At 40.1% G+C, this 22,637-nt stretch overlaps 1 protein-coding gene across 4 annotated transcripts in view; it reads right to left on the reverse strand.

Annotated features, from left to right (window-relative positions):
* COL14A1 (collagen type XIV alpha 1 chain) overlaps positions 1-21,973 on the reverse strand; it is a 271,596-nt gene extending 249,623 nt beyond the window's left edge. The window contains exons 1-4 of one of the 4 annotated variants that reach the window (XM_029222937.1): positions 21,766-21,973; positions 21,082-21,128; positions 20,842-21,009; positions 3,312-3,416 (exon numbers count right to left, since the gene is read on the reverse strand). In XM_029222937.1, the coding sequence (XP_029078770.1) occupies positions 3,312-3,366 (55 nt within the window). In that variant the 5' untranslated portion in view covers positions 3,367-3,416; positions 20,842-21,009; positions 21,082-21,128; positions 21,766-21,973. Of the gene's footprint in view, positions 1-3,311; positions 3,417-20,841 lie in introns of all 4 variants that reach the window. The other 3 variants (XM_029222936.1, XM_029222935.1, XM_029222934.1) reach the window with 3 other exon arrangements.
* Between the last annotated feature and the right edge of the window lie 664 nt (positions 21,974-22,637).

Below are 22,637 nucleotides of genomic sequence, written 5' to 3' on the forward strand. Positions count from 1 at the left end.
TTATTCTCCAATAGGTTATTCTCGCCTTTGAGTAACAAAGACCTGACTTATTTTAGGAAAGTGCCTCCACTCCATTGGATGCAGCTGTGGCTGGGCTGTCAGTTCCGAGTGCTCTGTTCTCCTCTAGCCGAGTGTGGGCAGGAGCTCGCAACTAGGCCAACCACACACTCTCTCCCTCAAATGTGAGTATAACGCAGTGGGACACAAGAGGAGGAACAAAGTGCTAAATTTTTATCTCGATTCATCCTAGCAGTGAGGCCTGCAGTAACAATAAATAGCTCCTTAAATCTAGACATCCTGCAGAAACACACCAATACAGCTGTACCGGCTGTTAAAATATTGAAATACCTCCCTGCCAGTTGGTAAACAGCTGCCTCTCCACCACCCTGTATGTCCTCCCCAGCATCCCCTTCCTGGGATCACTACGCCAGCTTTCCCTCTGATACAGCAGCTCAAGAGGTAACCCCTGTGCTATGGTCTGAATGTTTGTGTCTCCCTAAAAGTCACATGTTGAAATCCTGACTCTCAAAGGTGACAGTTTTAGGAGGCGGGGCCTTGGGAGTTGCTTGCAACTCTTGAGGGTGGAACGCTTATCATGAATGGGATTAGCATTCTTGCCTAGAGAGATGCCTCGCCCCTTCTCACTACAATGGCAAGTCCGGGACCTGGAAGCGAGCCTGCCCTCCGCCATGCTGGCAACCTGAGCTTGGACTTGCAGCCTCCAGAACTGTGAGAAATATATTTCTGTCCTTTATAAGCTACCCAGACTGTGGAATTTTGTCACAGCATGGATTGAGACACTGTGTATCAGCTGAGTGCCGCTAGGTCTCTGTGTGGCTACTGGTATCCATTCCGATTTGCCTGCGCCATCTTGTTTTATCGTTTGAATATCAGCCCTGCCCAGAGCTCCACAGTATCTGGCTCCTGGCCTTCCTGAAGCTTTTGTCTCAGTTCTATGAGCTACCCTATTTTTGCCAAATCTGATTTCTTTCTCTGCTAACTGAAGAACTCCAAGTCCATCTTCATTTTACCAAACCTGAAGCTGCGATAAAAGACATGAGAGAGTTTGTCAAACTTACCTGGGGGATTAATGGCAAAGTCAACACTAGAATTCAAATGTTTTAACGCCCAGGCCAGAGGTTTCCCCACTAGAGTGCACTGACCCCTTTCCAAACAATACTAGAGATACAGCTTATGCTTGTATAGGATTTTCACTTTACAAAGAGCATTCAAGTACATCATCCCATTTTAAATATATCAGCTCTGCAAGGTAAGACTCATTCCAGAGGTTGAAATCATATTGTCTTAAAATGTCCTTCCTGGTGCTGGAATCCCCTCTTTGTCTCACAATCACCTTTCATGTTCTTGAACCAGTGATTAAGACATTCCTCATCTTCTCGGCTCCATGGCGTAGATCAAAGTCAGGACTTTAAAAGCAGGCAAGGGCTTCCCTGGTGGCGCAGTGGTTGAGAGTCCGCCTGCCGATGCAGGGGACACAGGTTCGTGCCCCGGTCTGGGAAGATCCCACATGCCGCGGAGCGGCTGGGCCCGTGAGCCATGGCCGCTGAGCCTGCGCATGCGGAGCATGTGCTCCGCAACGGGAGAGGCCACAACAGTGAGAGGCCCACGTACCAAAAAAAAAAAAAAAAAAAAACAGCCAAGTTTCGCATGTGTGACGGCAACCTGTCAGTGTATGCATGTTGCATAATAGGTCCTGTTCATAACATAATAGGGCTGGAGCAGGCCTAAGAGATTTTATACATACATATATATATATATTAACCCCTTCACTTTACAAATGAAGAAACTGAGATCCCATGCGTTAAATCCCCAGAAAGAATCAGTGGCAGATATTAAGAGATTCAATAGCATCTGACAATAAGCCAAGACTCTTTCCAATAATAATAATAATTAATAATAATAATACCATAGAAGAAGAAGAATCTTTACTGAGAGTCGTTTGGATACCAAACTTTTGTGAAAGCCCACATGGACACTTAATTTTTTTTATACCATTTTACTAAAATAATTTATATATGTAATTTTAAAATTTAAATAATACTAAAAACTTGTTAAAAAATATTACTTCCGCTCACCAGAAGTAATCACCTTTGACTCTTTTAGCAGTTTTTCTTTGACATTTTCAAATCTCCAGATTTCTCAATATAATGTATGTACTGCTATGTGTTTAATAATCAATTTTAAACATCATTTCTATATTTCCTGTTACGGTAGAAGAGGATGTAGCTCTTTCAGGCTGCCATCCCTTTTCTCCTCTTTTATCTTCCCCATATGATGTTTACCTCCATATTCAGTGTTTCCATTCCTATGCTTTGCAAATATTCACATAAAAGCATCATAATGTATTATGATCATTTTTCCTTCTACTTTTAGGTTTTCTCTGAAGTTAATAATTGTCTTGCTTTTTCCTTTGCTTTATTTGATTTTTGCTTATTGCTAATCTTTCCAACTACTTCCAATAACGTCTCAGTGCAATGTCCAAAAGTCACTGATATCAGGTAAAAATATTTTTAAACATCCCTCTTCTCCAGGCAGGTTTTCCTTTAGACCTGCTGCTCAGTTGTCATCCTGGCCTTTGTTTTCTACCAAACTTGGAATTCCTTCTGTCTTTCTCCAAGGTTGGCTTCCCTATTTCCTGGATATCATACCTTCCTCTTTCTTAGTATATTCCCTTGTTTGGGTTGATACTTTCTCCAGGAGTCTTCTCTGGTTAAAAGTTGGTTCCACAGCACCAGGCATGGTGCTGACAGCTCCAAACAGCTTGTCTCCTGAGTCTTGCTGCTTCCACCTGGATGGCTGCCCTTTACAGCTGAATTATGAATTATCTACACCACAGTCATTATTCTCAGGGTTCTCTCCTCTGCTGGATACCTTGTTCTCAATTTTGCACATCTTCCTAATTGAATTTTACTCCCTCTTTTTTGTTGTTTTAATTTTTTTCTTTCAGTTTTGTTGAGATATAATTGACATACAGCACTGCATAAGTTTAAGGCATACAGCATAATGATTTGACTTACATATGTCATGAAGTGATTACCACAATAAGTTTAGTGAACATCCATCATCTCATATAGATAATGAGACGATGATAAATATTCCCTCCTTCTGAGGAAGGACATCCTCTAGTGGTATCCTAAGACAAGGGCATGGGGGGTGGGAAATCGATACATTTTTGAGACCTTGTATGTCTTTATGCTCAAATTTCATTACTAGTTTGGCTGTGCATAGAATTCTAGCTTAGAAATTATTTTCCTTCAATAATTTAAAGGTATTGCTCCCTAATTTCTTACCTCCAGTATTGTTTTTGTGATGAAGAAGCCATTCTTGATTTTTGGTGAAGTCCATCGCAGGCAGAATTGCCTTTCCCTCCTTTGAGCTCTTACAGTAATTATTGTCTATTTTTGCAAAAAAAAAAAAAGCACAGGTTACTTTGAGAAGGCTCTTTTATTGCTCTCAACTCTAGTTAATATTTATTTTTTTTTAATTTTTTTTGCGGTACGCGGGCCTCTCACTGTTGTGGCCTCTCCCGTTGCGGAGCACAGGCTCCGGACGCACAGGCTCAGTGGCCATGGCTCACAGGCCCAGCCGCTCCGCGGCATGTGGGATCCTCCCAGACCGGGGCACGAACCCGCGTCCCCTGCATCGGCAGGCGGACTCTCAACCACTGCGCCACCAGGGAAGCCCCTGATTAATATTTGATACATTTCTTTCCTACCTGCCCAGGGTAGAATGCAAGCTTCCTGGGAGGCAATATAATAGTGGTTAAGAGCATGGATTCTGGCATGATTACTAACCTTGGACAAGCTAATGAACCTCTTTTTTCCTGTTTCCTAATTTGTAAAATGGGAATGGTAAGGGTACCTACCTCATGGGCATGTTGTGACTATTAAATGAATTAATTCATCCAATCTAATTAGCCCATTAAGCCCTTAGAAGAGTATCAGGCACCAAGTAGGTTCTCACTGTTAGCTGATGTTAACTGTGCCAGGTACTACTTTGTACCCTCCACTCTTTTTATTCCATCCTTTGTATAACAAAGTCCTAACATATATGTGTGCATTTAAAATTTACTCATATAAAATGATATAGATAAAATATACCAGAAATTAACTATATAAGTATTTGCACAAAAGTGAGTCCTAAATGTTCAGAAAATAATGAGGAAAAGATATGATTTTTTGGCTAATTTGTAATATATCTATTTCTTTCTTGTCTCAATCAAAAGTACACATCAATGAGCAGTGTTGGTGCACGATTCTGGTAGAACTTTAATAGCTTTAACATTTGCACTTCTAGAAGTACTCGGGTTAATACAGCTCTCCAAAGTCTATAATCTTATGCTGTATTGCTATCCTGAATTATTTTTTCTGAGTATCAGATTTGCCATTATTTGAAGGTGAAGGATCAACACCCTTATGAAGCCCAACAATGGGATTAATCAATCAGCAGCCTAGTGCCTTGATTGTAGTAGGGATTTGACAAAGGCTTGTCAATTTAAATTTATTTCAACAAGAATCAGAAGGGGGTGGGACTTCCCTGGTGGCACAGTGGTTAAGACTCCATGCTCCCAATGCAGGGGGTCTGAGTTCGATCCCTGATCAGGGAACTAGATCCCACATGCATGCCGCAACTAAGGAGCCAACCTGCCGCAACTAAGACCCCAGGCAACCAAATTAAAAAAAAAAAAAAAAAAAGAATCAGAAGCAGGGGGGGTCCCAACTGTCTGAGGAAGCCTTTCTGCTTTGGCTCTTCTTTGTAAAAATCAATTATAAGGCTTCTTCAGAGAAGCAGATGTGCCAATATCAACCCCCCGCATATGGCCTTACTCATAATAGGGGCTGGATAAATGTTTGCTACATTGAATTGAATACAATTCATCAGTTATGCCTCCTCAATTCTTCCCATGTGGCTATCATCAGTTTTAAGTCATCCACCTAAATCCATATGTGTAGCACATGCTGGCTATGTGATTACGGTGACAGAATCCCTGGAGCCATCCATTTAGTCAGCAGTCCATATTCATTCAGTCAGCAAATACTTTCTCAAGCAGGAACTTCTTGGAACTTACTCATGGAGAGAGAGAGACAGAAAACATCATTGGCAAGTGATAGAAAGAAGAATAAGACAAGGAGGTGGAAGAGGACGAACTGTTGATTTAGGTGGGGAGGTCAGGGATGAGTCCCCAGAGACGACATTTGAGCAGAGACTGAATGAGGGCAGAGAGCCAGTGGTGGAACTCACTGGAGGAAGGGCAGGGAGAACCACAAATACAAAGTCCCTGAGGATGGAGGAACTGTAAGGAGGCCTGTGAGGCATAAGAGAAATGAGCAAGACGGGCACAGTGAGGGATGAGGTCAGAGAGGTCTCTGGGTCCAGATATGGTGAAGCCTTCAGGCAAAGAGTCTGGATTTTACTCTGCTTGAGAAGGGGAGTTCGAAACACAAGAGGGATCTGGTCAGATTTCACTTCCAGAAGAATCGTTCAAACATCCAGTTCTGTCTTTCTCATTTGCTTCCCTCATCCGAAAATCTTGTTGTTGTTGTTGTTTTAATAGACCTTTACTGGAGTATAATTGCTTCACAATACTGTGTGAAAATCTTGTTTTTGAGGGGGAGAAGAAGAATTTTTATGGAATAGCCACTTTGCTTTCAAAGCTTCCTAAAATAAACTATCATGCATGATCTTCACCACACAACTCTGGTTATAGAAAGAACACACAGTATCATCCGTTTAGAGAAACAAATGGAAGCATGAAGAAATCAAATAAGAAAAAGGTTTCTTGTAGTTCGTGGCAGATTCCCAGGAAGCATTACCTCTTCAGGATGGGGTTTGACTTGCTGCATATTTAATTCACTTGATCTCCTCAAACACCATGAAACACTTCCATTTAGAAACCCAGAGGAGGGTCCAGGAACATAAAGGTTAGATATATTCCTTGCTTCGAGGAGGTATATGCACAGGGACCCTGTCTTAAACTGGGGGAGACATCCTGACAAATCTTCAGCTTATTCCAAACCTCCTGTGCAGTGAACTTGCCAAGTCTGATCTATCAGCACTTGTGATAATGATGTAATTTATGACAACCTGTGATGATAGAATTGAACACGATTTCAAAACCTTTTCTTACAACACAGGACAAAAATGCATTTTCATCGAAGAGGTTTCAAATCAATGATCAAAATAAACTATCCATCTGATCTTTGAAAGAAGTAGATTTACTCCTGGTATACAATGTATATTCATTTGTAACACTGTAAGAGCTTTCAGTAATTTTATTTAGTACTTAAACTCAACCACATAGAGAGGAAGTAAAAATTCTGTTGGTGAGGCTCTGAAATTCTGTTGACTCGAAATATTTTTCAGAAAGGAGTTCCCTTAAAAAAATTTTTTTATATAAATTTATTTATTTATTTTTGGCTGCGTTGGGTCTTTGTGGCTGGGCGCGCGGGCTTTCTCTAGTTGTGGTGAGCGGGGGCTACTCTTTGTTGCTGTGTGCGGGCTTCTCATTGTGTTGGCTTCTTTTGTTGCGGAGCATGGGCTCTAGGCGCACGGGCTTCAGTAGTTGTAGCACGCAGGCTCAGTCGTTGTGGCTCGCGGGCTCTAGAGCGCAGGCTCAGTACTTGTGGCGCACGGGCTTAGTTGCTCTGCGGCACGTGGGATCTTCCCGGACCATGGCTTGAACTTGCGTCCCCTGCGTTGGCAGGCGGATTCTTAACCACTGCGCCACCAGGGAAGCCCCCCTTTAAATTTTATGAATATATTTTATACATTTGAACTTCACAATTAAAATGACTGTTGGTCATCCCCAGGTCTGCGGGGCTATCTGAAAGAAAACAGTTGACTTGGCTGACCTTCCACAGTTTTTCCTTTTTTCCTAATTTTATGATGCATGCAAGTGGAATTTTCCTGGAGTTTCAAGTGTATTCTTTTTGTTTTCCGAAACTTCGTCACTGTATGACAGCCGCTGCTTTTATGTACAGTTGGTCTTGTTGGAATGGCACTTTCTTGCACGCTTACCCAGAAAAGGGTCTGTTACAGTGTCCCTGGAGCTCATGGTCTACTGATTTCCATACTAAATTTCTCTCTATACACTTTTCTAGTCAATTCTAGAAAGACCCATTAACAAGATAGATTCTAAAAGAGTTGAAAGCTGTAAGATTCTCCATCTGCAGTTAGTTAAATGAGGTAGTAGGGGAAAAAAATGGTAAATCATTCCAGCCAGGAAACATTCATACAAAATGATAGACTCATCCACTGGAAAGCGTTTGGGGAATTAGCTCCTCTATTTTATGCTTCCAGGGAAGACATTATCTAAGTCATTTCACCTCCTCAAACTCTATCAAAGTTTTGGAAGATTCCACTGAAGAAGAACTACCCTTGTCTGCTCCCTTTCTACCAACAGCCTCATTTGGGGGAAAGTCTTTCATTCCTAGAGACCAAATAGCTCTACAGAAGATAGAAGCCTATACCCCACTGATTTTGCCCATAGGACAAAAAAAAACATATGTGTATATGTGCGTGTGTGTGTAGAGAAAGAGAGAGGGAGAGAGAAAGAGAGAGGCTCGAAATCAAAGCTGATAAATTATTAAAGATATTCAAAGGGCTTTGAAAAACTTAACACCATTCCTACTTAGTTTTGAAATATTTCCATTCAGATTTATATAATGTAAAAAATAGTTTTAAAAAATACTTTTATCTAAATAATTCATGTTCATTATGAAAAATTACAAAAGGAAAAATAAAAGAAAAAAGAATCACCCAATATTCAACCTCCTAGAAACAGCCACTAGGTTTAAAACTATTTCCTCTGTATATAGGGATCTCTGTGAATATTTTATGACGAGCTCATACCTTTTACAATTTGTAGCTTTTTCTTCTTACTGACCATCACATCACCATCTTTCCATGTGTATAAATAGTTATCTATATCATAAGTTTAGTTAATTTTAAATGTATTGAATGTTTTAAAAATCACCTTAAACCTCCAAGACCGATAGAGGTGAGACAGCCTACATATTCTTAACAAATTTCCATTAAAAAAAACCCACAAAACTATACAACATATTTATATAAAAGCTCTTAAAATACATTGTTAAACCAGTAAGAAATTTTTTTTAATCCTTAGAAAGCAAAAATTAATAAAAGGCAGGAACCCAGAGGTGAGTAAGCACACAAGCATGCTTTGTCCTCGAGCATCTGCCAACCCCTGGAGTCTGGTCTATTCTGGCAGCCTTTCAAGCTCAAGGGTAGAGCCCCCAAAGAGAGAACTCCTCTAGGAGACCCTCACATAAAGCTGGGAACCTAAATGGCTATATCATCAATGAAAAGGAGATCCAGAAATAAACCCACTCTCAGAAGCCGACAGTAAAGAGTTGCTTGGCTTTTTTTTTTTTTTTTAATCTTGGAACTGGGTGAATGAGTGGGGAGAGATATTGCCTGAGAAATTGTAGCTCTAAGACAGCCCTCATCCAGGTTTATCGTGTGAATTAAAAAGCCCCAAGGTTAACTGTGGAAAACAGTATGGAAGTTCCTCAGAAACCTAAAAATAGACTTACCATATGACCCAGCAATCCCACTCCTGGGCATATATCCAGACAAAACTCTAATTCAAAAAGATACATGCACCCCTATGTTCATAGCAGCACTATTCACAAGAGCCAAGACATGGAAACGACCTAAAGGTCCACTGACAGATGAATAGATAAAGAAGGTGTGGTACATATATACAATGGAATATTACTCAGCCATAAAATAGAATGAAATAATGCCATTTGCAGCAACATGGATGCAACTAGAGATTATCATACTAAGTGAAGTAAATCAGAAAGACAAATGCCATATGATATCACTTATATGTGGAATCTAAAATATGACACAAATGAACCTGTCTGTGAAACAGAAACAGAATCATGAACACAGAGAACAGACTGGTAGTTGTCAAGGGGAAGGAGGTTGGGGGAGGGATGGAGTGGGAGGTTGGGATTAGCAGATGTAAGCTTTTAGATATAGAATGGATAAACAACAGGATCCTACTGTATAGCACAGAGAACTATATCCAATATCCTATGATAAAACATAATGGAAAAGAATATTAAAAAAATGTATATATTCAGTCATATATATTGTTATATATAACTGAATCACTTGGCTGTACAGCAGAGATTAACACAACATTGTAAATCAGCCACACTTCAATAAAAAAATATTAAAACTGAAAAAAAAGCCTCAAGGCTAAGAATTGTTTTGAACTCGTCATATGTTGATATTGTCCTTAAACATCTAGCAGAAGAAAATGGGGTCCTTTCTGGAGGAACTCACTCTAAATGGAGGCCTCAAATAATTTCACAGATAGAGTTCCAAGAAGTATGAATACATGGTCGAAAAAAAATCGCAAAACACATAGCGAATAATAGACCATGAGCAACAGCCAGCAGAAATAAAACGAAGATGATAGAACTAGATCTGCAAAGACTTGAGATAGTGAAACTAATAAGCTAAGTTATTTTTAAATGCTTAAAAAGCAAAAGATGTAATTAAGAATAAGTACTAAAGCACATACAATTTTAAAGATAGCAAGGTATAAAACTAACATACAAAATTAATATCCTTCATATACACAAAATAATGGAAGAGTGAATCCCATTTACAATAGCAAAAAAAACAAGATAAAATACTTAGAAATAAACTTAACATGAAATTTGGAAAATCTACATGAGGAAATGCTAAAACACTCCTGGAAGACGTATGAGCTTAAATGGACAGGCATCCCTTGTTCTTGAATAAAATGACTCAACATCATAAAGCTGTCAGTTTTTCATAAGTTAATTTAATAAATGTTTCACAAAGCCTCTGTAAAAATACCAAAAAGCTTTTATCTTAAAATGAGATAAGTTAATATTAAAAATCACATGAAAAATAAACATGCAAGAATACCCAGGGAAACACCAAAAAAGAAGCACCATTGAGGGACAGGGAGAGGCAGAAATCTCTGTCAGACCATCAAATATATCAGAAAGCCATTTTAAGTGCAAGGATGTGGGAATAATTCATGAATAGACACATGAATCAGAGAAATAGACTAGAAAGTACAAATATATATGGAAATGTAATGAGTGATACAGTTGACATCTCCGATCACTGGACCAAAATTGGACCAAAATAACTGGAAACCCATTTAGAAAGAGATAAAATTGTATCCCCAACTCACACTGTACAAAAGGAAAAAACAACAATAACAACAACAAATAGATAAGAACTCTAACTATAAAAATGAAGCCATGAAAATACTAGAAGAAAACAGGTGGGTTCCTTTGAAACCTGTAAAGAAAGACTTTCTAAATACATCTAAAAATTCACAACAAAAGAAAAGATTCATGAATTCACCTAGATAAAAATAAAAATATTTTTAAAGAAGCTTTGCATGGCACAAAATTCTATAAGCAAAGTCAAAAGGCAAATTACAAAGTGGAAGAAAATACTTAATGGCGTACATTGCCGAAAAGAACTAATATCACTAACGTGTAAAGCACTCTTAACACCAAGGTGAAATTGATCAAACCCCATTAGCTAAATGGGCAAAAAACATGAGGCAGAAAGTAGCCCCCTAAAAAGATATAAATGTTCCTTATACTTATGAAAAGCTCTTCAGCATCACTCATAATTAAATTCAAATTAAAAGGAGAAATACCATTTCTTATCTGAGCGGTGAAAATTAATAATTATGATATATTCTGTTGGCAAAGCTATAGGGTAACTAGTATTCTTATACCTTGCTGACCACTGTATAAGAATACTAGTGTGTGCAAAATGGTACACTCTCTATCCAGACATCGTGTTACAAAGACTGTTTCGTTCTTACAACTATGTTTATCTCCTAATGGTTCTGCTTCTCTGCACCCTGACTAATACAGAAGGCTCCACTAAGGAAGTCACATTTGAACTAAACCTTAAAGTATAATGAGTTGGATTTCTCATGTGAAATTTGATAAGTTTGAAAATGTAAACCAATTGCCTCTCCTATCGTGTAACTTTTTTTTTTTCCTGCAATGTTGCCTTACAGAGATACCTCTAAGAAGATAAGCTCCCCTGTAACCCTACTGCCATTGGTCATGTTTTATCCATAAAAAGCTAACTGCCCTGTGCTTTCTGGTTATACTTGCACGTCTCAACATTTGTACCAATTAATCTCAGTTCACAATATTTATATCTAAGATGTATCAAAATTGTTTCCTGAGCTCATTTTAATTGTATAACATACAGATTAAAAATTTTGCATTTTGGGGGATGAGAGGAGGACTCTAGACCAGCTGTCTATCTTAGGTTCTCCAGTTGAGGCTCTAACAAAAAACAGATTAACAAGAAAAAAACAAACAGAAGTTTACTAACATGTGCATTGTGCATACACATGGGAATACCCAGTGATGAGTAACTCAAAGGGATGGTTAGAACTTGGTCTTATAGAGCATCTTACCAAAAGAACAATACATTTTTAGAGAAGTGATAAAACAAAGAAAAACGACTTTGAGCTTCTAGGGGTGGCAAACTGTGGGAAGAGAAATATATGAGGCCACTAACTTACGGTAGGTAAATGGTAAGTTTAGCAAGGCTTGTTAGGCAGATTCCTATGGTGCCACCTCGTAAGCTCACGAGGGACTAGAGTTGTCTCTGGTGATTAACTTCTGCCCTTTATGGAAAAGAGGAGCGGGGAGGGACACCTTTATAAATTTATATTCTGCTCTTAAGCAAATAAGGGAAAGGCAGAGAGTTTTTCTTGTACCTGCTTCTTCTCATTTGCCTTCAGTTCAAAAGAATCTTTTATACTAAAGTGGCATATTTGGGAAGGCGTATTTTGCTACCCTTCAGGGAAATGACCAGACATTGTCTTTCACCAAATAATTCCTCAGCAAAAGGGGATATTATAGACTATAACAGAACAACAACAGCAGTGCTGTGAATCTCCACAAGTTGCATATAAAGGTTAGAGGGGAGAGGACGGCTAGGAACGTATATGAAAACTAGTTCTGAGACAGAGGACCTTCAAAATGTGTGTACTCTTTGACTCAGGAAATACAGTAATTACACTTGTAGAAATTATCCTAAGGAATTATCATGGCTGTATGTGATGTTTAAATGACAATCATAACAGCAAAACAAACGACTTGTATTTTATATGCATGAAAAAAAAAGTCTGGAAGAATATATACCAAGGTGTAAACCACAGCTTTCCATGAGTGGTGAGATAATGTAAATTTTCTTCTTTTGCTTCTCTCTGTTGTTAATGTTCTCTATAATTATTATGCCTTTCTTTTATAATTTTTACAGAGGTTATTTTTATTTTTTTTAATTTGTCGGTGGGTCTTTTCTAGTGTGAAAGCATTTAAAAATGTTCTCTGTTCCAAGAGTAGAAGTTAAAATTCCAGGGAAGAGGAATCTAGTTGTAAACACAAGGGTTGTGGAAACATTAAGAAGTTGAGTCTCCTTCCCATCCTCAGACTATCTGGTTTGATATTAAGCTAGGTCTTTTCCAGCCCCCACTTCTGTCATGAAATGATTCCTACTGTGTCCTGTAGATGGCTGTTAAAGGCCGAGTGAATCTATGCTTGGGCAGTGAGCCTGGAAAAATAGAGGGTACTGCCAAAAGGGAGTTCAGATTCCTCCCCAGTTTAATTGTTTTCCATTTCACCATGACTAGATGATCTCCTGGTCTTCTCCTGCCCAAGAATGTCCCTAAAAACTTGGATGCTTTGTCTGGTCTCAGGAATGAATCATCTGGGAAGAAATGATTCTGAGAATAAACATTTTCTGTACCAAAGATATGTCAATCTGAGTCAAGTACTAGCCCAAGTCCCTCAACAACCTTAAGATTCTCCCAGGTGTGGAGAGAGTGAGAAAGATGCCATGATGGATGATATGTAAGAACCAGGTGCAAAGGTCTGTGGGGTCCAGCCCATCATGGGTAGAAGTAAGTTTGGAACACAGCCTCTAAGAAGTGCATTTCAGTGATGTTTTGTAAGCATTAAGAGACATGGTCTTACTCATGAAAAGAAAATTCGGGAGACTCTCTAAATGTTTTCTACAATACTCTCCATTGAAGAGCAGCAGGAAAGCAAGCAGATTGGACTTAAATTCTTACTAAAATTATATACTAAAATTCAAACCTACATGTGTTTGACTCCAGAAACATTTTGTTCTGTTTTTTAAACCATGTGATACTGTCACCAAATATATCAGTGTTTTAAAAACCTTTTTCAACGCAATGAAAAAAAATTACATCACACACGCATACACTCTAACACACATTTACAAAGAAAAGCTTCACAAAACAATACACACTTTTACTATGTGTAAATAGATCATTTCTATTCTATCCTATTCTTTTTTATAAGATTTTTCTTTTCTTTTGGCACTGGTTTCAACCCACTCAATATATTTCACAACCCAATGATGGATCAAAACCTACCTACATCACTTACACAAGCTGCTTCAAGCATTTTTTTCCCCAAAATTAGCTCTTAAATTTTCATGGGTTTATTTTCTACACCATTACCACAAAAAGAGAGTTTGTTTTATGTTTAAACGCATTTTTAATAAGCTCCTCATTCAGACAAAACCTTCTCAACCTTTTCAATTAAGTATTCTGTCTTTAATTGCTTGGGTAGAATCCTTTTTGCATGAATAATACAGGCATTGCATGCCCAAGTCATTAATATTGTGGTGCTATGGGAAGCAAGTTCTCCAGGTAATTCTATATAAAGTTGGTTAGAATAGCAGCATGCTCCTAAAATAAAGCATCCTACTTACTGTGTGATCTTTAAAGAAGTTACCTAACTTCTCTGGGTGATGGTTACCTCATCTGCAAGATAATGCCATTTTATTGGACTATTGGGAGGTTTGTATTCAATAATCCAGTGAAAGGGCTTGACTCAGGGCCAGACACAACATAGGTTCATTTTGAGACATGAGCTAGTATTATTTTAAATAAATCCCTTGTGTTAGACAAGGTTCTCTAGGGAATAGAGCCTGAAGCAAGCATTAAGATCCTAATACTGTTGTGGAGTGAAAACCCTCCTTCCTGCTCTACATTTGCCATTCTCTCTCACACACGCCTGTATGTTCTTCCCACTATCCTATTTAACCTGGCCATACACAACTGGACAATTTCTGGCTACAATAATGATGTCTAAGCCATCCCAAGCTCATCACATCCTGGCACACATCAAAGAAATTGATAAAGGTAAGTGCTGGTGTACTAGCTGCACCACCATCAGTGCCACCATTAATCCAGCCTTGAAGTGACAGTAAAGATGTCTCTTGAATTTCTAAGCTCATGAGAGAGACAAGTTTTACAAAAATTCCAGGAGGTGAGTGGAGTCAGCCTGACCTGACACAGCTACTCCTTGAGTGAAGCAATTAGACCTGGGGACAAGGCCACATGTCCTTGGTGACAGTGCATTACTATATTGGAACAAAGTAGATCTTGAAGAGAAGACCTAGTGAAATGGTGGAAATCTAGGGTCCAATCTATAAGAAGTTGTCAAACATCATGAAACTTCAGGTGTGATTGTATTTGTGTGTCTGAAAGAGAAGCTTCCAGTCAGAACTGTCACAGATTGGAGTGGATGAAGGAGAAATAACTGCTAAATATAATTCGGGATCCTGGGTAGGATCCTGGAAAACAAAAAGGACAACAGTTGAAAAACTGATGATATTGGAATAAGGTCTACATTTTAGTTAATAGCATAGTAACGATTTTAATTTCCTGGTTTTGATAATCATACTACGGTTAGGTAAGGTGTTAACATAAAAGTAAGGTTATTTTGAGTCAGCTCTACCATTGAGAACCAACCAGAAAAGCTGGAATTACTTACTGAGGTGTAATTTGTATGCAGCAAAATGCACAAACTTAAGTATAGAGCTCAATGTATTTTTTTCTTTGATTTAAAAAAAATAAAAGTATAGCTGATTTACAATGTGGTGTTAGTTTCAGGTATAAGATACTGAGTATAGTTCCCTGTGGTATATAGTAGGTCCTTGTTGTTTATCTTTTTATATATAGTAGTGTATATCTGTTAATCCCAAACTCCTAATTTATCCCTCCCCTCTCCTTTCCCCTTTGGTAACCATAGATTTGTTTTCTATGTTTGTGAGCCTTTTTCTGTTTTGTAAATACATTCATTTTTACCATTTTTTTTAGATTCCACATATAAGTTGTATCATATGGTATTTGTCTTTCTCTGACTTACTTCACTTAGCATGAAAATCTCTAGGTCCATCCATGTTGCTGCAAATGGCAATATTTCATTCTTTTTTACAGCTGAGTAATATTCCTTCATGTGTGTGTGTGGTGTGTGTGTGTGTGTGTGTGTGTGTGTGTGTGTATCTCACATCTTCTTTATCCATTCATCTGTTGATGGACATTTAGGTTGCTTCCAAGTCTTGGCAATTGTAAATAATGCTGCTATGTACATTGGTGTTCATGTATCTTTTTGAATTAGAGTTTTCATTTTTTCTGGATATATGCCCAAGAGTGGGATTGCTGGATCATATGGTAACTCTATTTTTAGATTTTTAAGGAACCTCCATACTATTCTCCATAGTGGCTGCACCAATTTATATTCCCACCAACAGAGTAGAAGTTTTTCCTTTTCACCACAACCTCTCCAGGATTTGTTATTTGTAGACTTTTTGATGTTGGCCATTCTGACCGGTGTGAGATGATACCTCATTGTAGTTTTGATTTCCATTTCTCTAATAATTAGCAATGCTGAGCATTTTTTCACATGCCTGTTGGCTACATGTATGCCTTCTTTGGAGAAATGTCTATTTAGGTCTTCTGCCCATTTTTTGATTAGGTTGCTTTTTTTTTTTTGATATTGAGCTGCATGAGCTGTTTGTATATTTTGGAAATTAAGCCCTTGTTTGTCACATCATTTGCAAATATTTTCTCCTAGTCCATAGGTTGTCTTTTCATTTTGTTTATGGTTTCCTTTGCTGTGCAAAAACTTCTAAGTTTGATTAGGTCCCATTTGTTTATTTTTGCTTTTATTTCTTTTGCCTTGGGAGACTGATCTAAGAAAGAATTACTTCGATTTATGTCAGCAAATGTTTTGCCTATGTTCTCTTCTAGGAGTTTTATGGTGTCATGTCTTATACATAAGTCTTTAAGCCGTTTTGAGTTTATTTTTGTGTATGATGTCTCAATGTATTCTTACATATGTAATATATAAAATGTGACATCACCCTACACATCTAACCCAGATCAAGATATAGACTGCTTCCCTCACCCTCACCTCATGAACCTATGGTATTAGAAGTCAAGACAGTGGTTACCTTTGGAAAGAAAGGACAGAGTAGTGATCAGGAGGGGCACCTAGGGAGGCTTCTGGGGCTCTAGTAATGTTCCATTTCCTGACTCCGGTTTTGGTTATAGGTGTTGGGTTCATTTTTTGATAATTTACTGAGCTGTACACTTATGGTTTGTGCACTTTGTGTACGTATATTCTAATTCTGTTAGAACATTTATTTTAAAAATATAATTTGTACTGAATCTGACTGAGGGAACTGCACAGTGGAAGTCATTTTAAAGTCCTTAAGTGATCCTAGGCACTGGAATTTGTTTGGACAATGTTTTCCACAATTTCCCAAAAACAAAGACAATGTGTCCCCAAGTGACAGATGAGTTATAACACGATTCTTCATCTGAGTGTCTTCAGCATTCCAAATAAGAAAGGATGACCGATTTAATGGAATGAGACTGGCATTTACAAGGGAACTTTTTTTTTTTTAACTTTAGAATTCTTTTTAAATTTATTTTTATTCATTTATCTTTGGCTACGTCGGGTCCTCGCGGCTGCCTGCGGGCTTTCTCTAGTTGGGGTGAGTGGGCTCTACTCTTCATTGCGGTGCGTGGGCTTCTCATTGCGGTGGCTTCTCTTTTTGCAGAGCACGGGCTGTAAGTGCACTGGCTTCAGTAGTTGTGGCACGCAGGCTCAGTAGTCGTGGCTCACGGTCTCTAGAGTACAGGCTCAGCAGTTGTGGTGCACAGGCTTAGTTGCTCCACAGCATGTGGGATCTTCCCGGACCAGGGCTCGAACCCGTGTTCCCTGCATTGGCAGGCAGATTCTTAATCACTGAGCCACCAGAGAAGTCCCAAGGGAACTTCTTTTAATTTATTTTTTAAACCAAGTATCAGGAATATTTGATTCAGTGGGAGTTGAGCATAACAGATCAATTTTTAAATGAAGAATTTTAATCAATTTAAAATGAAGAATGTATTTAAATTTTGTAAAGCTAGATGAACCCCGAGAAAACACAAGGGGGCAGCATTCCATAACATTATAAATGAAGAATGCTGAAGGTTTTGTTTTGGTTTTTTTTTTTAGTAACAATATAAATATTGAGAATGGTCCTTAAAGAGAGCGTCTTATCAAAGGAGGAAACGAAAGGTCAAAGAGATTATTACGGGAGTCGCTTTAAATTCCCTTAAATCACAGAGGTCAAGAGTGGCAAAACAAGGACCACAGTTTATGTTTCCCAACTGCAGATTGAGTGGTTTTTCCACTCTGTATCGTCTCAAATGGTCTCCTGGATGAAAGAGCACTTGCTGTGTGCTGGAAATGGTTAACTTCTCACCGAAAGACCCTCGGATAAGATCTGCATTTACTGTGGACACGGATTAGGGTGTAGGTGCCTGACACCTGTTACTGAAGATGAGTAGTTTAATCTGAGTGAAACATGAATCAATTTGCAGAGCAGAAATATGCTTCCAATTTAATATGTGCTGATCTTCAATATAAAGGAGGCCTTGAGGGAATGGTTAGATGGTGATAGTTTTAAAAACGTGGTTTGGAAATGTTAGCGCTGTGCATTGTAATTTCGCCCTTGAATTATGTTTTAGTGCACTCTCTCGCCTCTGAGAAGGAGCCATTATTAAGCCTCAGGGTGATAGAGTGTATTTGCCCTCTTTAGAAAGACAATAAAATCAGGCTTTATGGGGAGAGATAATGAGGGTTTGCAGTAGCTTTTAGCTGTGGAGGCTTTTTACTACATCGAGGTTAAGCCTAGTGGACTAATTCAAAGGGTTTCTTCCTAGTATAGAAAAGCCACCCTTTCTGCCCATGACAGCTGGGACACAAGACTTCCTGCTCCTTGGGAATTCCCTGGTTGTCCTGTGGTTAGGACTCTGCGCTTTCACTGCCAAGGGCCCCGGGCTCTCGGGAAACTAAGATCCCAAAAGCCACATGGGTGTGGGAGGGCCAGAAAAAAAAAAAAAAAAGACTTCTTGCTCCATGTTTCCATGTTTCAAGGTGGCTGCAATGTCAGGGAAATAAGAAAAGCTCACCTCTTGTAACTGATGGGATTATGGGAAGAAGAAAGTGAGAATGGACCAAATGAGGAAAGTAAAGTCCAAAGAGGTTATTCAGTGAGTCACTTTAAGTTCCCTTAAATCACAGAGGTCAGGGAAGAAGGATGGAGAATGCAGTGCTCAGAGTGTGTCCTGACTTCCCCTCTCCAGGAGAAAGCCTAAAACCTGGAGAAGAAAGCCAACACGAAGAGAGATTTCTACCTTCCTTCTCAGTTAAGACTCTGAAAAGTGACAGCCACTTCTGGCAACCTGGTGGTCGGTGCAGTTAGTAGAGGGAGGCCTTGACTTTGAGGTTCTCCAGGCAGCTCTCAGTCCAAGGGCCCAGGAGTCCCTGAAGCTCCAAGAGACCTTGGAAGGCAGCAGAACCTGCAAACCTACCCGACGCCCTGTGGCAGAGGACGAGGCTGCCACGGGGCAGAGCCTGACGGTGGATGGGCAATGGATAGGCAGGCCCAGAGGGCTTAGGTGGGAGATGTGGCAGAAACTCAGGTGATCTGTTGGGCCAGACAGAGCCAAAGTGAGACTAAGACAGCCAAGGAGGAACCCAGACCCTAGCCAGGACGAGAGAAAGCAGTTTACAAACAGCAACAGCTACAGCCTGTTAAAGGCTGAAGATATTGAAATGTTATCCCACCTGGGTCAAACTCTTTTATCCCATCACGAGCAAGACAGCTTCGCTCCCTCCCTTTCCTAAGGCTGCCTAGCTCTCCTTTGCTATTTGATTCATTAACAATCCCTTTATGTCCTTATTTCTCTAGGGACCTGATAGCAAGTCCCCGTGGTACTGAAGCAGAAAACATCTTGACCGGCGTTGAACTAAAAAAAAAAATCTCTCTTTGTTAATTCCCAGCAGGTGCACCCCGAACATTTTCCCAAGCATTCCCAAGCTTCTGCACCCCAAAACATTTTCACTCCTCAAGGGGGCATGCCTTCCGTATCTGGCATGCTACCTGGGAAGTCAAAAGGAAGCCATTGGTCTCCCCAGTTTTGGAAGTCTTAGCCCTGGGGAACAGCCATCCAGTCCTAGCTCACTCACCTGGGATGCATCAGGCTTTCATGCTAATAGGATTTTCATCTACCTGTCCACGCACAACCTGGACATTCTCTCACACGCTCCAGTTGGCAGTAAGTATGCAGTTAGGCCCTTACTCCGAGACCCTTGCCATTGCTCTGAGGAACTTCAACAGAGATAATGATGCTCCAAGAAGAAACAGGGGTCAAGGGGTTGCAAGGAACACCCCTCATGAAACTCTCTTTCTGCCAGGCAGTGGGAGTAAAGATGGCTGCAGGTCTAAGGCTCTGCAGTATCTCCCTCCACTGGCCTGTGCAAGAATTCAAGAGAATTTGTGGAGTCCATGGAAGGACAAGAGGTTTACTGTTAATTAGTTAGATTTATGGATGGTAACTTGGCCACATCCCCAGGTCCAAATTCCATCTCTGCCACTTACTGTGTGACTTTGGAAAAGTTGCAAAACCTCTCTGTCCTCGGCGGCATTCTTATTTGTAAAATGAAATTAATAACAATACCTACGTTGGAGGGTTGTTGCAAGCATTAAATGAGACAATGAGGTATTCCATGCAAAGTATATAGTGTCTGACTCATAGAAGGATGATAAATGTTACTTATTATTATTGGCTTAATGGCTTTAGTTTGCTTAAAGAGATAAAGTTTAAATAACTCTGGAAATCAACACATTTCCATAACCAGATAGTATTGATCAATGCAAAATCATCTTTATGTTTACTGGTATAGATTCTAAACTCTAACCTAGTAAATAACCACACCTGGATGTAATTAATATGATCCATTCTACCCTTGTCTCCAGAAAGAATTATCACCATGTTCTTGGGTAAATCATCTGAGTAAGGCTGTCCTTATGAGCAAGGCTGAAGTGGCAAAGTGAAAAGAGCATTGAATGGCAAATCTGCAACCTTTAGAATAGGCAGAGGCGCCGCTCCACCAGCTTCTGACCCTTTCAATCAGGATTTATTAACGTGTGGGTCGAGGGGAGCATGGGGCCTGCAGAGGTGTTTTGTTGGGGCAGCGATTTTGTTCTATGTTGTTTTAAAACAACTAACGATGTGAGCTGAATGCTTTAGGAGGAGCATGCCTTCTATACTAGTGGTAGCCTCACCGTTCACTCGTCTTAGGCTGTGCCTCTCCACACGTGTCCATCACCCACCTGTCAGTCGGGCATTTGAGGTATCTCTTGAATTTAAAAAAGTCTATGGATTTCCCTGGTGGCGCAGTGGTTGAGAGTCCGCCTGCCAATGCAGGGGACACGGGTTCGTGCCCCGGTCCGGGAGGATCCCACGTGCCGCGGAGCGGCTGGGCCCGGGGGCCATGGCCGCTGAGCCTGCGTGTCCAGAGCCTGTGCTCCGCAACGGGAGAGGCCACAGCGGTGAGAGGCCCGCGTACCGCAAAAAAAAAAAAAAGTCTATGGACCAGGACTTACCTGAATTTCTGTTATGGGGCTTCTCACTGCAGAAAGACCCTGCTGCATCTTCTCTCACAAACACAGAATCCACACCCAACCGAAATCCGCCAAGTCCGAGACCCGCCCTTTCCTCTCGCTCTCTTCACAGTTCACGTCCAACTCTCCACCCAGTTTGTGGGCTGGATTCTGCAGAAGGGAGGGGCCTCTGTTAATCTTGTCAATGCGTCTCACCTTTTTAATAGGAGACTAATTACTTACCTCTTTTCACATGTTTTAAATGATGTGACTCTTGGCTTGGTCTTGTCCTAAATAAACAGCAAAACGTCAGGCAGATCCAAGCATTCAGATATCTTCTGACTCACTGGGAAGCTGTGAGCACAAAGACAACCCCAGGCTATAGGCTGGGTGGGAGAAGCTTCCAGATTTGAGGACTCCTTTTTTTTTTGTGTGTGTGTGTTACGCGGGCCTCTCACTGTTGTGAGAGCCATATATGGAGTTTGAGCCATATAATTATAGAATGTTAACTGTAGAATGTAAATAATTCTCATTCTAGGGTGTGGGTTCAGTCTGTTCCCTACAAACTCAGTTGTTGTTTCATAATGTCTGAGGTACTGGGGGTTTCCTAACCATAACATCCATTATCCAAGGGGTGGCTTTTCTTTGTTTGCTAAATACTGCAGCACTCTGGATACCTGCTCAGTTCAGTCACTGGGGGTCTGCACCTCTTCAGCCAGATCAATAATCTGCTCCTGCTGTATCAGTGGATGTGATTAGAGTTTGCTTCCTGTGATGAGAAGAGAGCCTGACTAATTGTGTTAAAATAAAGCAACGTTCTGATTGGTTTTGTTTTCTCTTTAAGCAGAAACATGGACACTATGACATTTCCTGTTTAAAACCAGTAAAATAACCTCTGATTGGCTAAAATTAGGATTTACTCTTAACTGTTTCACTTCCAACTGGATATAAGCCAGTCTTTTTTTTTTCTTTTTTTTGGCTGCATCTGGTCTTAGTTGCAGCACGTGGGTTCTTCTTTGAGGCATGTGGGATCTTTCGTTGCAGCACGGGCTCTTCGTTGTGGTGCGCAGGCTTCTCTCTAGTTGTGGCGCGCGGGCTCCAGGGCGTGTGGGCTCTGTAGTTTGCGGCACGCAGGCTCTCAAGGACCTACTGTATAGCACAGGGAACTCTGCTCAATATTCTGTAATAACCTAAATGGGAAAAGAATTTGAAAAAGAATAGAAAAATGAAAAAGAAAAAGAATAGATATATGTGTATGTATAACTGAATCACTTTGCTGTACACCTGAAACTAATACAACATTGTTAATCAACTATAGTCCAATATAAAATAAAAATTAAAAAATAAAATAAAAGGAAAAAAAATTAAAAACTGGTGACCTTTGAGATGGAGGCTGCTCCACCAGCCTGAGTCCTGGAAGGACAAGGTGGAGCTGTGTCCCCAGGCACCTTGTGAGCCAGAACAAAACGCTGGCTGCTTTGAGATTTGGAGATTGTGTGTTACTGCAGCTTCCGTGTGCTCTGTAAAACTTATATTTCAGTTGTGTGTGTGTGTGTATGCTGAGTCATGATGCAAAATGAATCTCTTACTGTACATTATAATCAAGAAGTTTGCTAGCCAATGATACAGATCGCAGTTTTACCTTATATCATCTCTCGGTAAAAAGATTAGCACTGTGGCTTCCCTGGTGGCGGAGTGGTTGAGAGTCCGCCTGCCGATGCGGGGAACACGGGTTCGTGCCCCGGTCCGGGAAGATCCCACATGCCGCGGAGCGGCTGGACCCGTGAGCCATGGCCGCT

The sequence above is a fragment of the Monodon monoceros genome, unplaced genomic scaffold, assembly GCF_005190385.1.
Source record: "Monodon monoceros isolate NGI ecotype Baffin Bay Population unplaced genomic scaffold, NGI_Narwhal_1 Super_Scaffold_14, whole genome shotgun sequence".
In the NCBI taxonomy this organism is placed as follows: Eukaryota; Metazoa; Chordata; class Mammalia; order Artiodactyla; family Monodontidae; genus Monodon; species Monodon monoceros.